The sequence below is a fragment of the Fusarium solani genome (genome assembly GCF_023522795.1).
Source record: "Fusarium solani strain SB1 chromosome Unknown bctg00000014, whole genome shotgun sequence".
Classification (NCBI taxonomy): domain Eukaryota; kingdom Fungi; phylum Ascomycota; class Sordariomycetes; order Hypocreales; family Nectriaceae; genus Fusarium; species Fusarium solani.
In genome coordinates this window covers 1,189,541-1,214,877 of record NW_027072141.1, presented here as the reverse complement: position 1 = coordinate 1,214,877, position 25,337 = coordinate 1,189,541, and the positions used below count along the sequence as shown (strand labels likewise).

Sequence of the window (25,337 nt, the reverse complement as noted above, 5' to 3'; positions counted from 1 at the left end):
CTTAATTATCAATTTCTTCTATATATATCATTTCACTATTCCACCCCCCCTTCATCATGATAGACTCCAGCTCCTATGTAAATCCATGATACAAGCAGGTCAAACTCAATTCAGATCTTGTCGACATGCATCCTGGCGGTTTTCTGGCATCATCTTGGCGGATCAAGATGATCGAGAGGATTCGTCGGAGCACTAAGGATCAACGTGAGGAATGGATCCGTGCGGCCGGTTACAATCTATTCGAACTCCAAAGTGATCAAGTCTTTATCGACCTTCTCACCGATAGCGGGACCGGAGCGATGAGTGATCGCCAGTGGGCGGCTTTGTTAGTGGGAGATGAGACATACGCCGGGTCATCCTCCTTTTCTCTCCTCGAGGGAAAGTAAAAGCCCTGTTCGGATTCCCGTACGTCCTTCCGGTCCACCAGGGCCGTGCCGCCGAGAACATCTTATTCTCCGTGCTCATCAACAGGGGCAATGTTGTGCCGGGTAACTCTCATTTCGACACTACACGGGCCCATATCGAATATCGACATGCGACGGCGGTGGACTGCCCCCTCGACAACGCCTTCTGCATCGGCGAGCATCACCCTTTCAAAGGGAATGTCGACTTGCAGAAGCTCAAGGCTGTCCTGGACTCGGAGAATATCAACGTACCGATGATTGTTGTGACAGTCACCTGCAACAAGACCGGTGGTCAGCCAGTGTCCCTAGACAACATGCGTCGTGTCAGGGCACTTGCTAGAGAATACCGCATCCCTGTGGTTTTTGACTCGGCACGATTCGCAGAGAATGCCTGGTTCATTCAGAAACGGGAGCCCGGCTATTCCCAAAAGACCATTGAGGAAATTGTCTGGGAAATGCATCAGTGCGCGGACGCCATGGTGATGAGTGCCAAGAAGGACTGTAATGGCAATGTCGGAGGCATCTTGGCGATGAGGGACGAAGGTTGGTTTCGACAAGCTTCGGAAAACGTCATACTTTTTGAAGGATTCACGAAATACGGCGGAATGGCTGGGCGAGATATGGAGGCTGTAGCCATCGGCCTCGGCGAAGCCACGTGCTCCGACTACTTGGACTTTCGCATTGGCCAGGTCCAGCGGCTTGGAGATAGGTTGATAGCAGCTGGTATCCCTGTCCAACGGCCGGTCGGTGGCCATGCAATCGTTGTCGATGCCAGTGCCTTCTTGCCTTTGGTTCCCAAGGACGAATACGCCGCCCAGGTGCTGGCCGTGGAGCTGTACCTTGAGGCCGGTGTGCGGGGCGTAGAAATAGGCACGCTGATGAATGATCGGGACCCGGACACGGGTCGTGACCGTCGCGCAAAAGCTGAATTTATGCGTCTCGCCATCCCAAGGAGGGTGTACACAAACGATCAGCTGGACGTCGTAGCCAACGCGCTCATCAGTATCTACCGCCGCCGATCGACTATAGTCAGAGGATTTCGAATTCTCGACGAGACAAAAAGGCTCAGACATTTCACTGTGACTTTGGAGAGAGCGGGAGACTTTATCGATGCCTCCGTGAGAACGCCTGCAGGTGATATCTTGTAAGAGACAACGATTGCTCTAGGTGGAAAGGCCATTTGCCAATGGTGGTTGAGGGCTGCGCACGGCTAGTTGACTATTCTGTGTTCAGGGTTTAATCCCTGAAAGGAATAAAACGAGATTTTAGTGAATGAGTCGACCTCGGGGACGTGATCGCATATCTCGAAGAGTCTCATGAGTTTGAAAGACACGTGGGATGAGCTACCTCTGCTGTAGATAGAGGCATCCGGGCGGAAAAATCCAACAAGTCGATATCCACCACCTAGACTGCGGTTCAGAAATTGAATTACATCCTATTTGGCTTGCTTACGCCTGAGTAATACTCACGGTCGAATGAGGTGCCCGGCGAGCTGGTCAAAGATGAAAAGGGGGAGGAAAATAGACTGCTTCCCTATCGCGGTCTGAATATTCTCTATCTGCAGCTTGGCTGCTTCTTCAATGGCCCATTCTGCACCTGTATTACGCGTACGGGAGCATCTACCGTCGATTCGGGACATTCGGAGTAACCCAAACATGCTGTTTGTCCATGACATCCTATGATATGCTCACCAGACGACTTTATAAGATAAGACATCGCTTGCAACTCATAACGGGTCAGAAGACTGCGTGATCTGCATGGTTCTATTGCTTCTGCTTCTTTTTCTTTGCCCTTTGGCTTGATTACAACTTTTCGGCCGCCACCCGCAATTTTTCCACCGCTCAGCAAACCCACATCAACCAACCCCCAAAGTCTCCTTCATCATGCTGCTCATGTTACCAGAAGAGATCATATGTATAATTGCAGAACAGTGTTCACTGAGGGATCAAGCTTCACTGGCACGCTCGTGTATCCGGCTGTATGCAATCACATCCTGTACAGCAACCTGTACAGCAACGACGCTCGGAACCACAGGTGTTCTTCTGTGTTTCATGCTATAGCCTGGTGCCACGACCAGTTTCTTGCCCTGAAGACCCTCATGGCAGCCAAGGCAGGTGGAGCAGACTTCAAGCGATGCCGTGATTCCCGTAATCATCATCCCGCGTCCCTCCACCACTCCGACGCGACGCTCCATTCTCCCATCCATCTGGCAGCCAGGCGCGGACTGGATGGCATCGTCTCCTTCCTTATCGATCAAGGCATCCCCCCAGATGGACTGGAGGATGTAAAAAGAACGCCGCTCGCGGAGGCCATCTTACACAAGCAAGAGTCGGCTGCCATCCTTCTAGTTCATCGAGGTGCGTCCGTCGGGCTTCAGCCTCCGCAGTTCGAGGCATACTGCGCTGCTATTCGCCAGGGCCTTGCAGAGCTCACAGAGATCATCGTAAAGGCAAGGGGCATCGACGTCAACTCTGATGTTGGGTACGGTTGCACGGGATTCCCTATTGGCTGCGTACTACAGACAGAGTCGAGTGTTGCGCGCCCTCCTCGACCTCGGAGCCGAGGCGAAAGGGGCATTGCGGCATTTTAGCCAGACTCACTCGTTCGCATCTCTTTTGTGGACCTTGGAAGCGGGTGCTGTAGCCTTGCGGAAACACCTGGGCCCCAGAGGGCTCCTTGACCTCGTTGTATCCGTCGTCATGGAACAGGCGGCGCCGATTCAGAAGAGCCAGCAGGTGGCCGCGTTGCACACTCTGCTGGATCTGTTGCAGAGAGAAAAGTCTGCCGTATATTCGGGATCCGCGCTCCCGATTGATGAGTTAGACCGCTTCCTGGATGCCCTCCTGCAGAGAGTGCTATCGGTTAATCGCGCAGACGCAGCTATCGCGTCGGCACTGTTGCAGCATGGTGCCCGCATTCGAGTGGGCATCTTCTTGCAGCTTTATAGATGCCCTCAATTCATCGACCTTTTCCAAGGACACTTCGCGCTGCCTACGTCGCTATCCCAAGCTCCTTCAAAGCTTTGACTTTGTATATTCTTACTGCGTCAACCTTGCGCCCACAAAAAGGAGTTTCACGATCGACTACTTCATCGAGAACGTACCGAATCAAGCCGTTCGACTCGTGCACGAGTTGAAGCGGCTCGATTTGCCACTTACAGCCAGGGGAATCCAGAGGATGGGTCTCAGAATAGCTAGGGAAGGGAGCCGGGAAGCGCAGTCCGGCAGTGCGGCTTAGTCTGTGTTGACTAGTTAGCTCCCGCATGACGCGACGTTCCTTGCTGCGTCTTGAGCGCGTCTAACATCTTTCTCTGGTGATACCAGTGTGCTCTTGATAGTTATTATACTTACATGCCGGTAAATGGAGGAGTTGGATGTTGACGCGGGTGCACGCGAATGTGCCCGTTGTCCGGCTGCGTCTGAGGAAACAGGCTCTGCCGTAGAGTCGGATCAAGAGATTTCCGAAAGACGCGGCAGGCATGGTGGTCGCGAGTCTCAAAACAGTGTGCGATGTGCTTCATCCGTCATCACTATCCCCATCTTGGCGCATGTTTAGCTTCGCGCGAGGACCTGCGGAGAATGCAACCAACCACTCGTCTACCACTTTCTCTCGCCACCACTTCGGAATAAATACCGGCGGAAACCGTCGACTCTCTGGCATGAACACAAGCAGTCTCAAAGAATTTCCTTTTGGCGCCCACCACCATCATTCTTCTACATGCACATCCTTACGTCAATCGTTGGTTTCCTCTTCAGACGTATTTCTACCATCGAGATGGACGCATCGCTGGAGCTTAGTATCTTTGCCGTCGCGACGGTCATCCCATTAGCAGTTCAAACTATTTCGGCTATTGTCCTGTATGGCCGCAATTTCAAGTCTGTGTCCGAATCCAAAGCGGTGCACCCCGAAGGGCGTCCAAAGGATGAAGGCCGCTGTTCGAGGACAGATGTGGTTTGGCGCCATCTCAACGCCCATGGCATCCATATTCCTGGTGGTCTCTTGGTACTACCGAATCGAAGAACTGCAGAAGGTTTTCTGGGGGCTTATTATCCTATCTTCGTCTCTATTTCAGGTTTGCCAGATATGACTTCCATTGCATGCAGAGCAAGAGCTAACTGCTTAGATATTTTCCTTGCCAGAGGAAGCCCTTTCAGCCGCCAAAGCCCTCCATGCCAGCAGCTCGTACAGAGAGTTTTGGGATCAAAACAAGCCAGTCTTGCAGATCTCCACCGTCCCTCTCATATCTTTCGTGATTACCACGTTCGTCGCCGTCACTCTACGAATCACACTGCCCGCCTATTGGCCGGCCGCATGGGCCATGTGGATGGCTCTCGGCTGCGTTTTGAGCATGGCTCGATCTTTTCGTTACTTGAGCATCTTTGACGAGTCGGGCGATCGCTGGAGGGCCTATACGCTGGTCACGGCTGGCTGTATTATTCTTGGCACCTCGAGTTTGGCCCGAGATCAGGCATCTACCAGAGTCGTCATTCTAGGAGCGAACCATGTTGTTTTGGCAATCCATAGAATGTGGACGATGTGCGGCATGGATAGCGTACTGAGAGCTGAACAGGAGTGCAAGAGTTTAAGGCCTGCATCATCGTCGGTTTTCTCGGATGGAAGCTGCAACAAGGGCGAAGTTTGAGCGGCCTCTCATTGCTCGGGCCGAATCCAACAACCCAGCGTTATCAACGAAGGGGTGATGAAGCAGAGCCACGGCACAAATGGGGGAAGGGTCAAAGATGGTCGAAAGTCATGTTCGAAGTAGCTCAGTTCACTGAGGTTGCCTTCCCCAGGTCGTGGACACAAGCACGCACCACCTCTTGGGACATCCTTCCAACGGGAACTGCTTTGGGGTCTCCCTCATCTCCAGGACGGCTTATCTCAAGTCATGTCATGCTCAATAAATCGCGCATAAGTAGAGCTTATTTCATATCTAAGAATGTACTGCTGAGTTCATATCTGGTTATCAACAACCAGTTTCGCCGACCACGTTAATGCCAGTCGCAGCCCAGCCACTCCCCTCCAATCTCACCTCACTCGTTGGGCCTAGCTGAATCTTTATGTAAAAACTGGAGTTCGATCTGGCTGTCGGCGTATCGGTCGCGTGCTCGCCGGGTGTCTAATAGACATTTAAAGTATTATTAGCTCCACTGCTTCTTCATTGTTCGCTAGAAGATAAGGCTGTAGCTTACCGTGATGTTCACAACGATAGTGACTGGTGATTTATTGACCTTGCGTCTCTGTTCGTGCCACTCGTCGCCTTCAGACCTTGCCGAGGAGGAAGGGGTGCAAGGAACGACCCTTGTGGGCGTTGTCGGTTCCTGGCCCGGCTCTGTTGGTGTGGCCGCCTCTATGGACGATCTTGGTGCAGTGGTGGAGGAGGCTGAGCCTGGTCCGGTAACACTCCCAGAAACCGACTCGCGACTTCGACGGATTCTTTGCTTATGTCCTCTTCTCTCCCTCGCTGAGCGGTTCTGAGATCGGAGTTTAAGTTCGTCCTCGTCTAAAAAAGATTGTGTGAAGAGCGGGCTTGACATTCTGAATTTGTGCACTCAGCAGCTTTGGCGAGTTCTCGGGAGGAATATGATCGAGTGGGATGGGGCGAGTCAAGGCAAAGAGAGATGGACGCATCAGCAGCGTGAAAGGGCTAGGGGAATTCGACCCCTTTTAAAGCCACCACCGTTACCACCAAGCATCCCTGCATCCGTGCCAGAGGATTGAGGGCGTGAAGTTTCAGCGCTAAAGTCCTTCATAAATCTCACAGAGCACGAGGCGATTGTGTCACCTCCAATCATTAGTCTCCTACACCAGCGAAGCCAGGTAGGAGGAAGGATTCGACGGCCCCCGTTGGATGCAGGCCGTTGGTGGGGAGATGCCGGCTGAGCTGATGTCACCAAGCATCGGATTACTCTACGGAGAGCAGCAGGGATATTTCGGCAAGTAGGCTGGGTCGTGTGAACTACCTTGAACGGTGCGTGCGGTTGCGAGTAGAAGCAGAACACAGCTACCCCCCAGAGACCAGGCTACAGATATACCTTGTTCGAACTCCCTACGATGGCAGAGGGCACTATACAGAACCGGTTTTTAAATCACACTTCAGGGACAGTGAGCAACGAGGCGGATGAGGGAGAAGGATTTCGGGGGCAATGGTCGAGAAAAAAGATTCATGTGCTTCTGCCGTAGGTAGGACTCCACACATCAGTACAGAGTTGGTCCGTTCTGGTCGTGAATAAGCCTCCCACTTCTCAGCCAATCACGGTGGCACTGCAGTTGGATGTTGGTCCAGCAAGGTGGACTGTTATTGGATCAGCAGAGTTACAATATCTGAGCGCGGAGGAGCACATGTCAAAAGACTTGCGAAGACGTCAATTATCGACGGTTATAGATGTGCAGCGTGTATAGACTTGCGAAGATTTACTCATAGAAATATACTTCCATCGAGTGAACGCTGGAAGAACATCAGTAAACTGCATTAGTTTTCCGCCAGTTGCATATTTCTAGTTGAGATTCCTGACGGTCTACCTTTCTGCATGACGATGAATGAGAACCATGAGCCTGACTTGGTAATTGAAGAAAAGCTCCCGTAAAACGCCAGGGGTGGCATGCGCAGGAAGGGTGCCGGGTACCAATAATGAACCAATCTAGTACCGTCACAAAGTGCAAGTATCATTACTTCCGGCCGATCTGGGAATGTCGGTTAGAAGTCTTGTTTTTTACGAATGCGTTGGGTCCAAGTCTCACAGCGATACTTGGCCCTATCCACTTTAGGTCATGGCTTTGAATTATAGAAGGCCCATTGCCGGCTGATAGGAGTACCCGGCGGCTTCAATGGGCCATTTTCGATTTCTAATGGCATCACTGAACCGAATATTATATTTCTCTTGAATCTAGATCGCTCAAATAATCCAAATGTACCCCTACGCCGTTTGGAAGGGTCGTCTCACCGCCTCTCAGCCCTTACGAAGTGCCTCGCGATCGCTTCTCCTTCCGCCAGCATGGATGCTCACCCTCGAGGTAATGGCCCCCCGAAGTCTATCAAGGCCACAATGAGGGCTCAGCAGTATGTGAGGATACTTGCCTCTGCTGCGTATCGGTCTCTAACACTGCCTCCAGATATGACCCGGCTGATCAGGAACTGCATCTTAACGAGGTGGAGATCCCGAAGCCCAACGAGAGCGAGATATTGGTCAAGGTCGTCGGTGCATCGCTCTGCCACTCCGACTGCCTAACCTTCGATCCGGGCCTCGCCATGAACGAGGTGAAAGTTCCTACTACCCTAGGGCATGAAGCAACCGGTGTCATCACGGAGGTCGGGAAGCAGGTGAGGCAGTTCGAGGAAGGGGACGCCGTCGGTTTTCTTGCTTCCAGCGGATGTTTTGAATGTGATGCCTGCACCACGTGGTAAGTGCGCGAGGCCTCGACCGCAGGAGGACGGGTTTCTCTAATGGTCGACGATAGGTCAAGCGTTGGATGCCCGCAAGGCTGCAAAGCACAAGGGTTTACTTGCGATGGATACTTCCAGGAGTACGTCGTCGTCGATGCCCGCAGTGCCGTAAAACTCCCAGCAAATCTGGACATCGCCTCTTCGGCACCCCTTTGTTGTGCAGGCGTCACTGCGTACAACGCAATCAAAGAATGTCAGCTTACCCCCGGAAAATGGTTAGCTGTAATCGGCGCCGGAGGTGTCGGGCAAATGGGCATTCAGTACGCCAAAGCCATGGGGCTGAATGTCATCGCTGTTGACATCGATGGAGGCCAGCTGGATGCCGCGAAAATGGCAGGAGCAGACTATACGTTCAATCCAGAACTATGTCCGACTTATGCAGATGACATCAAAATCGTTACAGAACATGGGGTGGATGCTGCTGTCAGCTTTGCGCCATCCGAGAAAGCTTATGACGATATGCCCGGCATGATCAGATGGGGTGGCCTCCTGATGGTAGTGGGGGTTGTCGATGGGCCTCTGACGATCGAACCGTTGGACATCATCTTCAAACGATACGTCATAAAAACAGCGTGCAACGGAACTGTCAGAACCCTAGAAGAGTGCATTAGCTTCAGCGCCGAGCATAGCATCAAGCCCTTTGTGGAGTTCATCGGGCTGGAAGATCTTCCGCAGGCAATAGAGATGATGGAAGCCGGCAAGCTTCGAAAGCGCGTCTGCGTCAAATTTTAGGCCAGCACTCCTTCCACAGCGCAAGATCCGGCGTCAAATATAATATACTGACCGTTATGGATTGGCTACGTTGGGAAGAGGGACTCATGTGGTGTCCACTAGTGAAGTATGGGATAATGTAGAATACAATCGGACGAGGCACGAAGGGGCTAGTTAAACACACACTGTGGCTATCACTCTCTGATAGTCATCAATGTACCGTGCCCTAAGCAATTCCCACGGCTCCCCCTCCTGAAAACAAATGTCCTGCGAGCATTGTTCCCGGCCAGAGAACCCCGCGCCCGTCACCAAGATGTGACCCCGACCAAGTCGACCCCGAATCATCAACTCAAATCCCCGCCGACTGAACCCTCCCTTCCATCAGCTAGCGGGAAGCTATTTCGTCGTTCCATACATTCTAGTATTGCCTCTTCCACTCTCGTATTGGTCACACAAGGGCGAGGCGTGGAGTTGGTCTCTCAAAACGCTCTATTTAACGTTGCACCATCCTCAGATGCCTTATAGTAACATCTACACGTACACCCAGTCTTGTTCCAGAACATGCCGGCACGTGTTCATGAGTTGAACAACCTCTGTAGACACCAATTTCTGATCTCTGATCAGCTTCGACCGAGACATTGCTTTATGCATTTGCTCCGGGTCAGCCTCCTCCATTGAACCGGTCCCCTCAATGTCGACGATAGCGCCGTATATCACATGATTCTCTCGGGCGGAGTATTGCAGGTCGAAGCGGCGCTGAAACCGATCCTGTTCGCCGCCCAGCTCCTCGAGGAGGCCGCGCGCGAGGGCGACTATATGATGGGCCTGAGCGTAATCAAAAGATCCTGGCTCCAAGTGTCCTTCGACTTGCATGAAGGGCGCCAGTAAGGAAGCCTCATCCCGCGCCAGCAGTTCAGATGCTGCGGCCCCGTCGTAATTTCCAAGCAGGCTCAGGCCCAGAATCTGCAAGCATAAACAGAATTTCACCCGGGTGAGTTCATTGGCCTTCTGCAAGCAGGCTCAGCATCAGCTTTCATACTTGTTCTCGGCTTGAAATATCGTCATACCTGGAGGCTACGTCCTAGCATCATCCACTCGAACAGTGTTTCGTTTGCAAGTGCTTGGTCGGAAGGCATGTTGCCTGTACCTGAGCCAGCGCCTTCCATGCTTTTGGGCCGCTCTGGAGATTCCGAACGTCTCGCGGTGATGGTGCAGACCAACACTCGACCTCCTAGCTTGCGGACTGATAGATATGTGTGACTGGAAGAACCCGACTCGTGGCTGGATGATCCCGTAACTACGCTCTAGGACGTTGGCTTAGCGAGGGATGAAGAAATTTCAGACAGTCTTAATTTTTCCAGAAACCGTGACAGCTTTTCTAGGAGGTTGGCTCTTCACAGCCAAGAGAAACCCCTCTGCCCCCCACTCGGGCCAAGATTGAGGACATCCGTCTCCGCTTCCAGCCATTTGAGGACTCGGACGTTTAAACTCAAGGCCACCAGACACGTTTGAGCCCTCCGAGTTACCGGTACATTTAGATGTCACTAAAATCTAACGGCTTGGTTCCCACTTCCACGCCGTCGCTTTTGGACTCAATTCGACGGGGTTCGCAAATAGAGAACAGTAGATATCCATCGCGTGCAGTGCCTTTAATCTCCTCACCCTTCCCGTTCCCTGTTTTTCCCTTGCAGTTGCTTGATTACTCCGAGTGCCCTTTCTACCGGCGGCGAGATCTCCATCGACGCTTAAAACCAAAGCCCGTCATCGACACATCCCTTCCGCGTTGTCATCGAGAGCGACTTGAAGAACCAATGGACGACCACGGCGAGTCGCATAGTCGCGATAACCAGACTTCAAAGGCCAAAATACGGTTCAAATATGTTATAATATCGTCGCGTTCGCCCACTCTTGTCGGCAGATCTTGGAATCCGGAACAACACTTCACCGATACCCCCCTCACAAACTTTATGCATGCGACCCAACTCAGCCTTGTCGGCGCATCAGGGCTACTCCTGAGATTACATGCGCCAGGGCTCTCAATGGAAGAGACAGCTTTCGACAATGAAGATTTTGCCGAGGTGAAGATGGCGTTCAACCGGGCTATTGGAGAGTTGAAGAAGCGACTAGCCCCGAACAAGGTTGCGAGGGTTATGATGCGGATAGAGCCTCTATATTTGACCCCTCAGCAGAAGCCTCTATGGATATTTGAGACGGACCAGGCTTGCGAAGCACCGCGCATGAATACAGAAGCGCGGAGGCGTAACAGTGTGTAGGCGGTCCAGCCATCCCCCCCTGGAGGGCTTTGGCTTCCTCGGAACCCTCCCTTCTTGCTGGGCATGGGCTTATCCGGTTTACATCTCCCACGTTCAGTTCCGGTGTTTTCCGGCTTGTATTTGTGCCGCGCAAGGATGGGAGATGTAGAGGCAAGGACGAAGTCCACGGGCTCCTTCCTCTCCGAACAGCAACCCCCCTCCACGAGGACAGCGCCCTGCGTCCGTTGACATGTGCCATTTTATCACAAGCGGCAGCGAAAATCAGGTGTTTGACACGAACATGTGACCAATCAAATCAGCATGAAGAAAATCAGTTGTTCAAGGTAGGTGCTCCCTGGGGGCAACCACATGTCATCAAGTCCTCAACCCCTTTTTCACACCCTTCATACCATTAAAAGCCACTGCCTCCACGATCCTCAATCAAGCCACTCTATTCTTCTCTCATAACCCTGGGTCTACCGACTGGACAGAAGCTCTTCTCTTGCCTTACGTGGCGAATTTGGTTTAAAAAGATATTCGCGGCGTTCGACATAGGTTCGGCGTCAAAACGTTCTCCTATCCAGTCGCTCATTCCCAAGACTTTCCTCGCATCCCGCCATGTCACACCTCCAGAATACCACACAGGGTCTATTTCCATCACTCCAGCCTAGGGAGCAATTATCACCAGACCAAATGCATCCGATGACAATGTATTATGGAAGCTTCCTGTCTGGCCCAAACTACTGCCAACCAGAAAATATTGACCCAAGCCTCACCCTTCTTTCTACAACATCGAGGGTGTTCGAGGGGGCACAAGAGACCACTCTCTCTTGCGTGAGCGAGGCGCCGCACTTGGCGGCTGATACACCAGATATGTTCACGGAAAGCTGGGTATTCGGCCCCTCGGGAGCCCACCTGTGAAGGCTGCCCTCTGCAGGATAGTTCAAGGTCTGTGGCCCCTCTTCCTTCGCAGGTCGACCAAGAGACTACCATGCCTGTCCCCGACCAAGTACTTGCCGTCTGTCACATACACCCAGAACAACAGCAATGCCAATATGGTGGTCCTTGTCTGGCCAGTGAGACCGGGCACAACCAGGGCACCACTGATACTATGAACCAGCAACCGGGTTCTACCGGGTCAATTGCCGATTTCCCTAGCGACTGGCCAGAGGGAGATGCACCAACTATCATGATGCCGTGGGACTCTTCTTTCATTTTCTATGGTGAAATTCTGGCAGAGCCATTCGAGCAGGGACACTTCAACTGTAGAGAGCTGCGGTCCGATGGGCCAGACGGCGAAGTCCTCCGTGTTCCTGATGACTGGGAGATGGTCTACGCCACGGGAGAAGAGAACGTGAATCAGACAACACTTTTTGGGGCTTGCGAGAGAACGCAAGACCATCTGCGAGGAGAGCGTAGCTTTATCATGGAAAGGGATGTCTGCTGTACGGAATTGAAGCGCGATCACAACGGTTCAGGGCCATTCCCTACCGATTGCAATAGAATGCAAGCCGAGGAGATGGAGGGGAATCCTTTCGAGAGAGGTGATGCCTGCTTTGAAATTTGGAAGCTGGTTTCAGAAAGGCCCGAGACAGCGGCTAGGGCGAAGAGAATATATAGTGGTTTCTAGTGGCTGGACAATAAATTTATTCTAGCATCATATTGTCAATGAACGTAAAGGATCATGTTGGCCACGAGGCGGAATTCTGCTTCTAAAAACCATGATGACCTACATTTTGGGAAGTGAATGATATAGTGAGTTGCATCCACAGACAGACAGAGAGGCGGGCGGATAGAATACCATTCTTTCCAGGGCCACACGCCACGACGACGACGACGGTCGGTCGGTTTGGGCAGGCATTTGACGCGAAAGCCTCCAAGCTTTTGCGATAAGTCCTTTTCATAGGCGTAACGATAGAATTCTCGGAAAACATGTATCGTCAATCATGGCAGCCTGTATTGGCCCTCGCTTGTTTCGACGAAGCAAAGGGGCGAAGCGGACAAAAGCCGCGGCATGCTTATCGCCTCAACCAGCAGTATATGAGTGGGCTTTGGCACTCCCTGATGTCTTGCACTGGCGAATGCCACTTTCAAGTTGCTATTGCGCGATCTTCTTCTCTTCCGGCAGCCGCATCAACCTGACTTTGCAGGACACCGGTTGCGCATAAACACGCCGCACACACGCCTGAGGGACCTGAGACTTTTCCTTTGTGTGTGTATATGTTTCTTTGTATATTTTTCTTTCTATCTGGACAGACTGTCTTAAAGAAATTTGGACCTGTGTAACTCGCCAAGCCACGGGTGTCATCCATACAGGAGTTCAACATCCATCATGGCTGGATGCCAAAAGGTAAGTAGCATTGCCGCTGGCTGCGTTCTTGCGATACGTCTCGTACTTAGCTAGGTCACCGCTTGGATGAATGATTCTAATGCGACTCTCCAGTTTCCTACACTGCTCGACGAAGCTCCGACGTGGTACCTGCCGGACCCCGAAGACAACTATTGTCGCTTAACAGGCGGAAAGAGCTTCGAGGACTTTGAAAAGGTCCCCGAGCACGAACGCCGTAGTGTATTCCGCGCCTACTTAGCTGAGAAGACGCCTATTTTAATACAGGAGCCTATTGCCTGGACCAGTCATGAGAGCATTGACTCGTTCTTTCTTCTGAAGAATGAGGCTCGAGACAACGAGGCTGGACAGCGTCTGCTGCAGGAGGCTCGGCAAGTGTTCTACGAAGAAAATTCCTTCATAGTCCTCTGGAGCGACTTGGATCGCTTTTTCGGCGACCTACTTGGCCGGTGGACCGACGCCACTCCGGTCAAGTCGCTGGTGCGAAAAATCACAGTCAGGATTGAAAGGCACGAGTGTGGATGTGGAAACCTTGGGGACTATCTGCAGCGCACCCGCCACTTTGCCACGAATCTGGAAAGCATCACATTCGAGTGGTGGGATTCTTGGAAGCATTGGGAAGCGAACAATATCGAGGAGAAATCGGTTGGAGATGGCACAGATGACGACGAGTCGGGCAGAACCCTGAAGGAGTCGTCCTCAATTGGCAGTGTCTGGGAGTTCTGATGAGGGTAAGGCCTAGGACGGGTGTCAATATTTGTTTTATTTTAAGTTATTTTATTTTATTTCATTTTTGGGTGAGCAACGGTCAATACGTGTAGCCTTTATGTTTGCTTTGAGGAATCCACGGCGAAAATCGATCACAAGTGGCGGTGGTTCAGGGGCATGCGCAACTTGGGCCCACTTTGCCAATTGTCTGACGTACTACGTACGTTTACGCCCCTATCCAGCATCGCGAAATGGCCAGATTCGTTCGTGCAGTACCGAAATGAGGCCCCGGATGTCAAAAAAAAAACACACACCACCAGCTCAGAACACATTTTTGAAAACGCGTCCAGTTTTGTATTCCCTACAGTCTACCTGTATCCTGCTAGGCAATTACTACGGATAACGCGTCTAAAACGCGCGTCTATCGGTCGTGATGGCGCCTAAGTGGCCGCAGGTAAACAATGGCCCTGAACACATCAACGAGCACGCCGCATATCTCAGAGAAGCATGCAACCAATTGCAGGCCGTAGACAGAGGCAGGCAGAACCAAGTGCCATGGAACATAGTGCACTCATTCATTGCATCCACCATAGCGCTCGCAGGCAAGGTGCTCCAGCAGCCTGCAATGAGCGAGATCCTCCACCACATCCAGGATACCGCCAAGTGCACGCAGAACATCCAACGAGACGTCTCGGTCATCAAAAACTCCGTGGGAACAGGTACCGCCCCGCTGAACTCAGCCAACTTCAGCGGCGGCAGAGCCGCAGCTGCAACCTGGGCGCAGGTAGCAGCACGGGTCAATGGCCCTCATCCCATACCACCGCCAATCCCATCAAACGCCCGTTCCACCAAGACTCAGCCCACAATTACAGCATACAAAGACAGAGCAGTAACCGTCAAGCTCAAGGATCGCGGAATTTCTCAGAGATTCCGAACGCTATCTACAGTCATGATAAAACACAAAGTAGAAGCATCAATCCGGGAAAATACAGACACCAAGTCAGTAGAGATAGTAGCTGCGCACCAGCTCAAGAGCGGCGACATACAGATCTTTACATCCTCCACAGCGGAAGCCACGAAACTCAGGGAACACAGAGGGTGGATCAGCGGTCTTGGAGAACACGCAGAACTTATTGTACCGACCTACGGAGTCATCGTCCACGGCATCTCCACGAATTCCATCAACGTTAAAGACCAGAAAGCAACCATCCAACACATACTCGCAGACAACCACACAGTTATCCCTAAGGCCGAGATCTCATACATTGGGTGGTTAACTCGGGAATCACCCCTCAAGCGCGCATCCTCGATTGTGGTAGAGTTCAAGGACCCCCCGAAATGGCCAACGCCATCATCTACACAGGAATGGCATGGGAAGGACAGATCCACATCTGCCAGCTTTATGACCGCGCCTGCAGAATAAAGCAATGCTTCCGCTGTTACAATTACGGTCACATCGGCGCTCAATGCGACGCAGCTCAGACATGCGGCTATTGCGCCCGAACTACACGAGACCAAGAACTGCGGCCAGAAGGGAGTAGAAGGCTTTACTCCCAAGTGCACAGTCTGCAAAGGTGTCCACACAGCATGGAGCAATGCCTGCCCGGAAAGGAAGAAAGAGATGGGTAGAGTAGAGCAAGCCAAGCAGATCCGGAACACCTATGTGGCCCGTCTTCTCCAAAGAGGAACCACCCAAATATGACAATACACAGACAACCCGTCGACGCACACGCAACCCTGACAGCAACCAAACCGTCACGATACTGGATACCCCTACGGCGGAACCCTCAGGTCAAGCAACCAACACCCGAGAGCCACCGATGAGACAGGCAAGACATACCTTCCAGGAACCTCATGCATCCCCCGGAAACCACAGAGATACCAGCACCTATCGATTTGCCCAGTGTAGAGGAATGGGCGACACCGGCAACCCAGCAAGAGGATACAGAGCAACATCCGCTCATCGACCCACAGATACTGGCAACAGAACAACCGCCCGCGATCATTCTCACAGAGGACGACGTCCCGACCCTGGAGACTAATGAAATAACGCCAGCAGATGCAGAGTCAGCTCAGCCATCTCTATATCCCCTTGATGGAATACAGGAAGAGTTCAGTATGGACGACGCAGACGCCTGGCTGGCCAACATAGCAATCAATGACGGCAACGACAGGCTACCTGACACAGCAGAAACCGATGCAATAGAGACTGAGATATCTCCACCAACCTCCATGGCGACTGACACTCGCACGGCTCAAGGAAGAGATCTACAAAGCATGCAGATGCCCTCGGCACCAAGACATCTATGACACCTGGCCGACACGCAACGCCAACCTGGTCATCGCCACCTGCATGAAGATATGCACCTACTGTGGCAGGGACTGCACATCAACGACAAACCTCCGGAAGCACATGATCAGGTCGGAATGCAGCCACAGAAACCTGGAGATCATCGCCGGGAAGCCAGGACGAGGTTCCGCCACCACTCCTGGCTGGACCCACAGAGAACCCGAGACTGGGTCCTCTCAGCCGGCAACAGAGCCTCTGGGACGTCAACCGAACGCCAGGACAACTCGGAGTCAAGTTCTCACACACAGTGCCACAACCGCCTCACGTTAATGGCGGAACACCGGGAACTACGAATCTTACAGTACAACGTTCAGAAGTCGAGAGAGACGCCGTCATGGCCAGCCTGTTCCAAGACAACAGGACTCTAGAATACGACATCCTAGCCATCCAGGAACCCTGGCGAAACCCAGTCATTGCCACGTCCTATCACCCCTTGAAATCGCATTTCCAACTAACCTACCTCGACAACGCGGGAACGCGGGTTTGCTTCTACATCAGCAAACGAATCGATTCCGGTACCTGGTGTGTTTCATACATTTCCAAGGACATCATATTATTAAAACTCTCCAATCCCCACATCGACAAGACCATCCATATCTTCAATGTCTACAACGAAGTGGGCACAGACACGATCTCAACACTAGCCGAAGCCATCCGGGAACTAGGCCCAAACAGCGATACCGTCGTTCTTGGCGACTTCAACCTCCACCACCCTCTATGGTCTGCAGAACACCGACGGTCAGGATATGGGCCGAGTGCCCAGCCCCCTACTCGCAGTCATAGAGGAAGTTGGCCTACAGCTGCTCACAGTACCAGGCACCCCGACCCACCGGTGGAACGGTGGGGAAACAACGATCGACCTGACCTTTGCCACGGGGGTCGTGGCATCCCATGTGATCCACTGCAGGATCGACAGGAACCTGGATTGCGACTCTGACCACCTCCCAATTTCCCTGGCGACTGATTGGGACTGGAAACCGGCGGCCATAGTTAGGAAGCGCCTATGGGCGAAGACTGACATAACAAAACTTCGACACACCGTCGAACAACGCCTTCCGCAGCTATGTGATAGCACAGAATTGAACAACAAGGAAAGCATCGAGGGACTGGTATCATCGATTGTCAATGCACTGGAGGCAGGTATCGAGGCATCAACCCCGTGGTCTAACCCATCTCCCCGATCCATGGCAGGGTTCAACCAGGAGTGCAAACAGATCTGTACAGAAGTTCAGCAACTCCGACGAACGTGGCAGCGGACAAGGCAAGAAGACGACTACGAGGTGTACCGCCAGGCACGCAACAGGAAAGGTCGACATATTCAAAAACTCCTCCGCGACATTCACCGCGAAAGAGTAGAGGAGGCATCCTCATCACAGCAGGGTCTATGGAACCTAGTCAAATGGGCCAAGAACAGGCACAACACGGCGGCAGCATGCACCCCGGCGCTAGTTAAACCAGACGGAGAGCTTGTCCAGCAGCCCGAAGAAAAGGCTGAGGTGCTGCGCCAGTCCTTCTTCCCGCCCCCATGTCAAGCGGACCTCTCGGACGTGGAAGGATACGTATATCCACCCCCAATCGAGTGCCCAGATATAACCATGCCTGAGGTCGAAAGAGCTGTACGAAGAGCGGCCCCGAACAAGGCCCCTGGCATCGATGGCATCACCAATGGCGTGCTGCATCAAACGCTTGATCTTCTCCTCCCAACACTCTGTGTACTCTTCAACGCATGTCTTCAGCAGGGACACTGCCCCACGCACTTCAAGGATTCGGTCACAGTAGTCCTGCGCAAGCCGGGAAAAGACGACTATGCGCAGCCCAAAGCATATAGACCCATTGCCCTCCTCAGCACCCTGGGGAAGGTACTGGAGGCTATCATTGCCAACCGGCTAGCATATCTCGCCGATGTTCATCAAGTACTTCCCAGCCGACATACGGGAGGCCGGAAACTCGCCTCGACAGAACACGCAATGCACTTTTTACTCCAGCGAATACACGAAGCATGGGCGGAAGGCAAGGTAGCCTCTCTCCTACTGCTCGACGTGTCTGGAGCATACGATAATGTATCCCGAGAACGGCTTCTCCACAACCTCCGGAAACGGCGGGTCTGCCAGAACATAGTACGTTGGACAGACTCATTCCTACGTGACAGATCCACCACACTCAAACTGCAGGAGTACACGGCGCCCTCGGCGCCCATCCAAACGGGAATTCCACAAGGATCACCCGTTTCGCCAATTCTCTACCTCTTCTACAACGCGGACCTCATCGAGGCATGCAAAACAGAAGACACAGAGGCAGTCGGATACATCGACGACGTATCCATCCTGGCAGTGGGCCCAAGCGCCCCAACGCAATTGCAAGACCCTCAAAGGCATCCATCGAAAGGCGGAAAGATGGGCAGCGAAACATGGGTCCCAGTTCGCACCCGCCAAATACGAACTTATACACTTCACCAGGGATCCGAAGATGAACTGCACACACGCCCTCCGCCTGCCGCATGCCACGATCAATGCGTCACCATCCTGCCGTTATTTGGGCATCCAAATGGATACCAGACTCCGCTGGGATTACCATCGAGAGAAGGTGGAAGCAAACGCCACAAAGCGGCTCTCAGCCCTATCGGCCCTAGCGTCGTCGACGTGGGGTACTGGACTCGTCAACCTCCGACAGGTCTACAGAGCAATGATCATACCTCAGATGCTCTATGGCTGCTCTGCCTGGCACATTCCCGGCAGCAGCCGCACTGGAAGGGGCAGCTCCATGTTGAAATGAGCATGTTGTGTTGTATTGAAGAAGAAGAAGAAAGACTAGCGCTAACCAGCGTAAGCTATAGACAAGAAGACATCCACATCCCAGCCACCAATGGATCGGAATAGTCATTGATCCGTCAAAACAACGGATCTCAACACTCCCACTCGAGCCATTGGTGCGAGATGTTTCTGCGTAACAGAGTGTGGCCTCATTAAAACCTCAAAAACACCTTCGTGGGTGAAAAACAGGAAAGAGCTTCTATTACCACACCTGCGTTGGATTGTTCGGTCACCGGGGCCTTAGCACCCTGGATCCCCCAGATTGTTTGATGATTTGATGTCTGTGAGGCGGACAGCCTTGAGTTTCTGGTCACTGGAGCCTTAGCACCCCAGATCCTCCAGATTGTTTGATGTTTGGATGAAGCCTTGGAATCTTCGATCACTAGGGCCTTAACACCCCAGATCTCCCACTTCATCACGGACAGATGATATTGATGTTTTGGATGAAGCCTTGGAATCTTCGATCACTGGGGCCTTAACACCCCAGATCTCCCACTTCATCACGGACAGGTGGTTTTGATGTTTGGATGAAGCCTTGGAATCTTCGATCACTGGAGCCTTAACACCCCAGATCTCCCACTTCATCACGGACAGGTGGTTTTGATGTTTGGATGAAGCCTTGGAATCTTCGATCACTGGAGCCTTAGCACTGCAGATCTCCCACTCCATTCTAGGTTTATATTTTCCGAAATAAATGTAGAGGACATTGATATTATCCTTTGTTGATATTGACGGCTGACTACGATAGTCGAACTGTCTTGTTTTCTTTGGCCGGATCCGATTGAGCAGGTTCCGTTGTATGTCTCGTAGGACTGTGGTTGTTAAGGCTGAAGAAGCCAATCCAGCGGCGTTTTTTTGTTTTTTTGTTTTTGTGTTTTTGTATTTTTGTATTTTTGTGTTTTTGTAGTTTTGTAGTTTTGTAGTTTTGTAGTTTTGTAGTTTTGTAGTTTTGTAGATCCTGTGTGATCCGTTTCTGAATGAAATGGCTCTTGTATGTACGTATTGAGCGTTCAGTTATAGCTGGAATTGTTGTAGAATTGTTGTAAGAAGCCGAGGAATTCCGAGCTGAGGACCTGTGGGTCGCTTGGAGGCTCGATGAACGAGATAGACTGTTGGGCACCCATTTTCTCCCACTTGGGGCATGATGAAAAGGGATAAAAGAAAAGAGAAATCGTGTGAACTTGATATAATAGACTTTCGATGCCGCTGCTTCCAAATCCCAAGTCGGTTTGTTGGTAGGTCACTTGGTTGTCGAGAGATCGCGGAGTGTCAGTTGGCCAGGTGTTCCCGGCCACCTCCTTTCTCATGACCCATACTTGCGTGACCAACAGCGAATCATGGGTTGGAGAGGCCCAGCGCGTTGCGAAACACGATGAAACGGTCTTTTGGAAGGGCTTTCGTAAGTCCATCTGCAATTTGTTGCTCGGTTGGGGCATATTGGAGCTCAACGTCTCCATCCGAGACTCGTTCTCGAACGTAATGCCATTGAATGTCAATGTGCTTAGTCCTGGCATGGAACTGTGGGTTTTTGGCCATTGCAATTGCCCCTTGATTGTCACCGTAGAGGATAGTTGTTTGAAGGTCTCCATGTTTGTATTGGGCCAGAAGTTCGCGCAGCAACCCTCGTAGCCATATCGCTTCTTTGGTGCATTGTGTTTGTCCCATGTACTCCGCTTCGCAGGATGATAGTGCGACCGTTGGTTGTCGTTTGGAGTTCCAACTGATGGCGCCTGTGCCGACGTTGAAGACGTAGCCAGCCGTTGATCGTCTGGTGTCGTGATCGCCAGCCCAGTCTGAGTCGGTGTACCCAACTAACGGTCTGAGTGGTCCGCTGAAGGTGAGTTCCAAGTCGATCGTCCCTCGCAAGTACCTCATGATGCGCTTGACGGCTTGGACGTGTTCGTTGGCTGGGTTTCCCAGATACCGGCTGCAGAGAGAGAGAGACGGCAAATGCGATGTCTGGGCGAGTGCCAAGCATGGCGTACATAAGTGAACCAATTGCTTTTGCGTACCATAGTTTCGTCGTTTCAGACACTCTGTATTCGTCTGGGACGGGTTGGAATTTTGACGTGCTCAGGGGAGTTGTGACTGGCTTGCTCTCCCACATGTCAAATTCCCGTAGGACCTTCTCGACATATGCTCGTTGGGAGAGGAAGATGGCCTTGTTGCGTCTGTCTCTCCGGACGGACATTCCCAGATAGTACTGACACGGGCCAAGGTCAGTCATTTCGAATTTCTCACTCAAGGCGGCTTTGATTTGGCGGATTTCTTTCTTATCGGGGCCAGCGATTAGGAGATCATCCACGTAGACGGCGATGTAGGTTGTGCCACGGATGAAGATGCCAGCGTCGGCGTTGAGTGGCTTGAAGCCGAGGGTTTCCAGGAAATCAGATAGAGTCTGGTACCAGATTCGGGGAGATTGTTTGAGGCCGTAGAGAGCTTTCCGCAGTCGGAAGACTCTGCCTGAGTTGTCGTCGAAACCCTGTGGCTGAGTCACGTAGATTTCTTCTTTGACGCTGCCGTAAAGGAAAGCAGTTTTGACATCCATCTGTTCCAGTTCAAGGTCCAAGGCCGCAGCGATAGCGAAGATCATTTTATAGCTCATCGGCTTGACCACGGAGGCAAACGTCTCGTGGTAGTCGATTCCATCTTTTTGTTCGAAGCCTCTGACGACGAAGCGAGCTTTGAATCTGGTAATCTCGCCATCCTTTCCCCGTTTGAGCTTATACACCCATTTGCCTTGGAGCGTATGTTTTCCTGGAGGCAAGCTGACTGGTATGAAGGTGCCGTTTCTCCTCAAGGAGTCGATTTCGTCAATCATGGCTTGCATCCATTGTTCGCTATGAGGCGAGTTCATTGCTTCGGCAAAGGTTTTGGGTTCGGTCGGTTCAAGGTTGTTGGCGATCATAGCCAGATGAATGGCAATCATGTTGAAGCGCCATTGGTTTTGTTGAGCTGATGGGTCTTGTTGAGCTAGGACTGTGTATCTTGATGGAATTTGTCCTCTGGTTTCCCGTACTGGAAAACGTTGTTGGGGATGACCGTCGGCTGCTTCCGCGACGACTTGGTGTTCGTCGACTGCACTGTCGGGGCTTTGTGTTCTTTCTGGAGTCCCCAGTTCCACATGGAAGCTTGGCTCGTCTTGATTCGGTTGATAGGATTGGTTGGGGGCTGACTGTATCTCTCCGTCTGTTCTGATGTTTTCGGTTAGGGGTATAGTTGGGAGAGATGATGTGAGATCCATCCGTTTTGCGTTGGGTTCGTCAGTTGGTTGCTCGGATGCAATTCGTTTTCTCAGCAGGGATTTCTCATCGAACACGACGTTGTTCGCAAAGAATATTCTTCCATTATCGTCGACTAAGGCGTAGTTTGTGCTCCCTTGATACCCGAGGAGTCGGCAGGGGATTGTCTTGTCGTCCATCTTCTTCCGTTTGGCTGAAGGCAACTTTGCAAAGCCTCGGCTGCCGATAACTCGGAGATGGGAGAGATCCGGCACTTCCTTGTGCCATGCTTCATAAGGTGTGATTTGACGACCCGAGGCTGGTGAGAGGTTTCGTACGTATGCCATGGCTTTGAGGACGTATGGCCAGAATTTCTTTTCCAGTCCTGAATGGATGAGAGTCGTTGTGAGCTTCTCGAGTAGGACACGGTTTGCTACTTCGGCCACCCCGTTTTGTTCGTGCTGCTCGGTAGCAGAGAAGATCATCTCAATCATCTTGTTTTCGCAGTAGAGAGTGATTGCATCAGCTTGGTTTTCTCCCTCGATCGAGGCGAAGGTAACGGCAGCGACGGGTTGGTGTCTCGGCTTGTTCCAGAAGTTGTCGAAGGCAGTTGCCAAATTCGGACTTTTGCCTGATTGGGAAGACCCAGGTCATTTTAGTGAAATCGTCTATGAAGCAGGCCCAGTATCTATAGCCGTCGATGCCTTCGTCTGGGAAGGGGCCAGCGATATCGCCATGCAGGCTCTCCAGTGGTCGTGTTCCTTTTCGGATGCATCCGCGATGAGGCCTTTCCTTCATGCGCCCTTTTACGCACGCTTCACAGACGTTGGAGTCAGATAGAGGAGTGATGCCCGTGGACATCTTCATGAGTCAATGTAAGTTCTGTTCACCCAAATGGCCGAGTCGGTCATGCCAGATCTGCAGTTTGGGGTCGCTGACGGAGTAGGCGGCCATAGCGGTGTGCAGTTGTTCGTCATCTTCGTCGATGACGTATAGACCGAATTTCCTAGTGGCGCTAAGGATGGCTTTACCGTGGTTTGTAACGACAGCTCGTCCTTTTCGAAATAGAATAGTTGCTCCATCTTCCTCAAGGGCTGAGACTGAGATGAGGTTGCAGTGAGCGCCTGGCACGTAAAGTGCCTTATGAAAGGTTGTCGTTCCCTTGGTATTGTTCTGTCTGGTTTTGAGGGTGTATGCCCCTTGCCCCTCAGGCATAATGGCCGAGCCAGCTATGCCGTTGATGGCAGAGCCGGTGAATTTCTCGAGTGATGTAAAGTTCCGTCGGTGGCAGAACGTGTGGGAGGAGGCGCCACTGTCCAATACGTGGATTCGCTCCAGCAGTTTGGATGGTTCTGACGCAGCCAGACCAAACCGGGGTTGAAAGGATAGAAGGGCCGTGTTTAAGAAGGCGACGGCGGCAGTGTGATCCTCGTCTAGTTCCAGTGACGAGGTGTTCTCCTTTCTCTTCTCAAGCTTGGCTTCTCGTCGTCCACTCCGAAGTGCTCGTTTTCTTCTGAACTCCTCAAGAAGGTCGGGGTGTAGGCCAAAACATCCGGCCTTGGTATGACCTGGTTTGTTGCAGTGGCCGCACGTCTGAGCCACTCGTTCTTTGCCAGGGCCATGCATTCTAGCCAGCAGAGCCGTTTGTGTCTTGGCCTTTTCTCGCTGTTGAATGTTCATTTCCTCTTGCTCTGCGGCGGCAAGAGCGATTTCGAATGTTACGGCAGGTTTGGTTACTTCTCCGTTAGAGCCTCGCTCGGGTAGCAAGTTGTGGTTTTGGTAGAAGGCAGTGAGGAACATTTCGTATTCGGGGCCAAGTCCGGTTAGGAACTTATTGATGAATTGAGGCATGCCGATTTTGCATGTCTCGTCTAGTTGCAAGAGTTCAGATTGAGCTTCTCGCAGCCGTTCTGCAAAGTTCATGACTCCCGAGCATTGGTCTAGGGTGAGGCAGTTGTATCGTCGGTCGAGCTCTTGGAAGACCGCACTTCCTTTTGGTTTGAAGCGCTTCTCAAGCTCATCGAACATCTCCGTGACGGTCTCCTTGTCCTTTACCTGCTCCCTGGCGTTGTATCCAAGTCGATTGAGGACGGCTCCGCACGCGCGTTCCTGCTTGGAAAGCCAGTTGTCGATCTTTTCGACGGTCGCGGCACTGGTGCCGGTGGGTTTGTCCTTGTTTCGTTTGAACAAGTCTCCGTATCCCGACATTGTGAGATGGTCCTTCATTTCTCGGCTCCAGTTGATCCATCCGGCTGTTGATTCTAGCTTCGGGATGTTGGCTAGGTTGCCAAGTGTTCCAGTCGATTCCTTCGAGGCCGACATGCTTGAGGATGGGTTCCTTGATGACTGGACGAGAGAAGGCGTAGGAAGAGTGTGAGGTAGGCTCAGGTGAATCTTCCCTTTTCGGTGTAGCGATGCCTCTTGCGAGCGCGAAGCTGGAGTTCTGATCGTTGTTGATGGTATCGGCAACGGGTGCGTCAGAACTCCCACTGGATGGAACGTGGATTTCTTCTGGTTCTGATGAGGCAATTGAGGCAACTTCAAGGCTCCAAATGCTGGTTGAACTTGCGTCTGAAAGCGAGTCGTCGGTGTCCAAGTGGATTGCCCTAGAACCTGTTGGAAGGACTGAGGGCTCACTTAGATCGTAGGATGTCGCATATCACCACCAGGTTCGTGCGACCGATGCGAAACGCGGCTCGGTCCTTAGGTCGTGTATCCGGTTTCATCCGGTTTCACATGCGGTTTCACGTCCGGCTTGTCACATCAAGTGCTCCAATCCTAGAGAGGACCACTCGAAGATGTAAGGTCTCAAAGGTCCTGTGCAATCCATCAACAGAATTCGACAGCGGAAAAGGTCGGTTTCTAGAGCGGTCTAGCTCTCAAATTATGGTCGTGTGAGGCCATCATGAGGCCGAGTCTCGAGTAAAAATTTGCGCAAGGATTTTGGTCGGGAGGCTGGTGACGGATGAGGCCGGGAGGTGTGCAAAATCAAGCGCTTGATTCCTAAATAAGGCGGCTAGCAGTATTCAGCGAAAATTCGGGTAAGGTGTGATGAGTATCTTTAACGCAGTGGAAGGAGGCGGTTAGACC

General features: G+C 52.1%; 11 protein-coding genes across 11 annotated transcripts; 8 read left to right on the top strand and 3 right to left on the bottom strand.

The window, feature by feature from the left end:
- Window positions 1-125: 125 nt before the first annotated feature.
- On the top strand, window positions 126-3,430 carry MRS44_017863 (uncharacterized protein; the record flags this gene model as incomplete). Its single annotated transcript, XM_065615753.1, has 4 exons — window positions 126-382; window positions 472-1,548; window positions 2,331-2,885; window positions 2,926-3,430. The coding sequence occupies 4 exons, from the start codon at window positions 126-128 to the stop codon at window positions 3,428-3,430; spliced, it is 2,394 nt and encodes a 797-aa protein (XP_065471825.1).
- Window positions 3,431-4,121: 691 nt separating this feature from the next.
- Window positions 4,122-5,046, top strand: MRS44_017862 (uncharacterized protein; the record flags this gene model as incomplete). Its single annotated transcript, XM_065615752.1, has 2 exons — window positions 4,122-4,476; window positions 4,544-5,046. The coding sequence occupies 2 exons, from the start codon at window positions 4,122-4,124 to the stop codon at window positions 5,044-5,046; spliced, it is 858 nt and encodes a 285-aa protein (XP_065471824.1).
- A 324-nt stretch (window positions 5,047-5,370) lies between these two features.
- Window positions 5,371-5,941, bottom strand: MRS44_017861 (uncharacterized protein; the record flags this gene model as incomplete). The annotated part of the gene is made up of 2 exons (XM_065615751.1): window positions 5,371-5,523; window positions 5,597-5,941. The coding sequence occupies 2 exons, from the start codon at window positions 5,939-5,941 to the stop codon at window positions 5,371-5,373; spliced, it is 498 nt and encodes a 165-aa protein (XP_065471823.1).
- Window positions 5,942-7,399: 1,458 nt separating this feature from the next.
- On the top strand, window positions 7,400-8,580 carry MRS44_017860 (uncharacterized protein; the record flags this gene model as incomplete). The annotated part of the gene is made up of 3 exons (XM_065615750.1): window positions 7,400-7,464; window positions 7,518-7,805; window positions 7,863-8,580. 3 exons carry the CDS (start codon window positions 7,400-7,402, stop codon window positions 8,578-8,580), a joined length of 1,071 nt encoding a protein of 356 aa, XP_065471822.1.
- A 510-nt stretch (window positions 8,581-9,090) lies between these two features.
- On the bottom strand, window positions 9,091-9,695 carry MRS44_017859 (uncharacterized protein; the record flags this gene model as incomplete). Its single annotated transcript, XM_065615749.1, has 2 exons — window positions 9,091-9,522; window positions 9,627-9,695. The coding sequence occupies 2 exons, from the start codon at window positions 9,693-9,695 to the stop codon at window positions 9,091-9,093; spliced, it is 501 nt and encodes a 166-aa protein (XP_065471821.1).
- A 675-nt stretch (window positions 9,696-10,370) lies between these two features.
- Window positions 10,371-10,832, top strand: MRS44_017858 (uncharacterized protein; the record flags this gene model as incomplete). The annotated part of the gene is made up of 1 exon (XM_065615748.1): window positions 10,371-10,832. The coding sequence occupies one exon, from the start codon at window positions 10,371-10,373 to the stop codon at window positions 10,830-10,832; it is 462 nt and encodes a 153-aa protein (XP_065471820.1).
- A 970-nt stretch (window positions 10,833-11,802) lies between these two features.
- Window positions 11,803-12,441, top strand: MRS44_017857 (uncharacterized protein; the record flags this gene model as incomplete). The annotated part of the gene is made up of 1 exon (XM_065615747.1): window positions 11,803-12,441. One exon carries the CDS (start codon window positions 11,803-11,805, stop codon window positions 12,439-12,441), a length of 639 nt encoding a protein of 212 aa, XP_065471819.1.
- Window positions 12,442-13,143: 702 nt separating this feature from the next.
- Window positions 13,144-13,884, top strand: MRS44_017856 (uncharacterized protein; the record flags this gene model as incomplete). The annotated part of the gene is made up of 2 exons (XM_065615746.1): window positions 13,144-13,161; window positions 13,216-13,884. The coding sequence occupies 2 exons, from the start codon at window positions 13,144-13,146 to the stop codon at window positions 13,882-13,884; spliced, it is 687 nt and encodes a 228-aa protein (XP_065471818.1).
- A 607-nt stretch (window positions 13,885-14,491) lies between these two features.
- On the top strand, window positions 14,492-15,289 carry MRS44_017855 (uncharacterized protein; the record flags this gene model as incomplete). Its single annotated transcript, XM_046270348.2, has 1 exon — window positions 14,492-15,289. The coding sequence occupies one exon, from the start codon at window positions 14,492-14,494 to the stop codon at window positions 15,287-15,289; it is 798 nt and encodes a 265-aa protein (XP_046128887.2).
- Window positions 15,290-15,720: 431 nt separating this feature from the next.
- On the top strand, window positions 15,721-19,092 carry MRS44_017854 (uncharacterized protein; the record flags this gene model as incomplete). The annotated part of the gene is made up of 3 exons (XM_065615745.1): window positions 15,721-15,982; window positions 16,288-17,056; window positions 17,124-19,092. The coding sequence occupies 3 exons, from the start codon at window positions 15,721-15,723 to the stop codon at window positions 19,090-19,092; spliced, it is 3,000 nt and encodes a 999-aa protein (XP_065471817.1).
- Window positions 19,093-20,361: 1,269 nt separating this feature from the next.
- MRS44_017853 (uncharacterized protein) lies at window positions 20,362-24,569 on the bottom strand (the record flags this gene model as incomplete). The annotated part of the gene is made up of 3 exons (XM_065615744.1): window positions 20,362-20,953; window positions 21,012-22,878; window positions 23,138-24,569. The coding sequence occupies 3 exons, from the start codon at window positions 24,567-24,569 to the stop codon at window positions 20,362-20,364; spliced, it is 3,891 nt and encodes a 1,296-aa protein (XP_065471816.1).
- Between the last annotated feature and the right edge of the window lie 768 nt (window positions 24,570-25,337).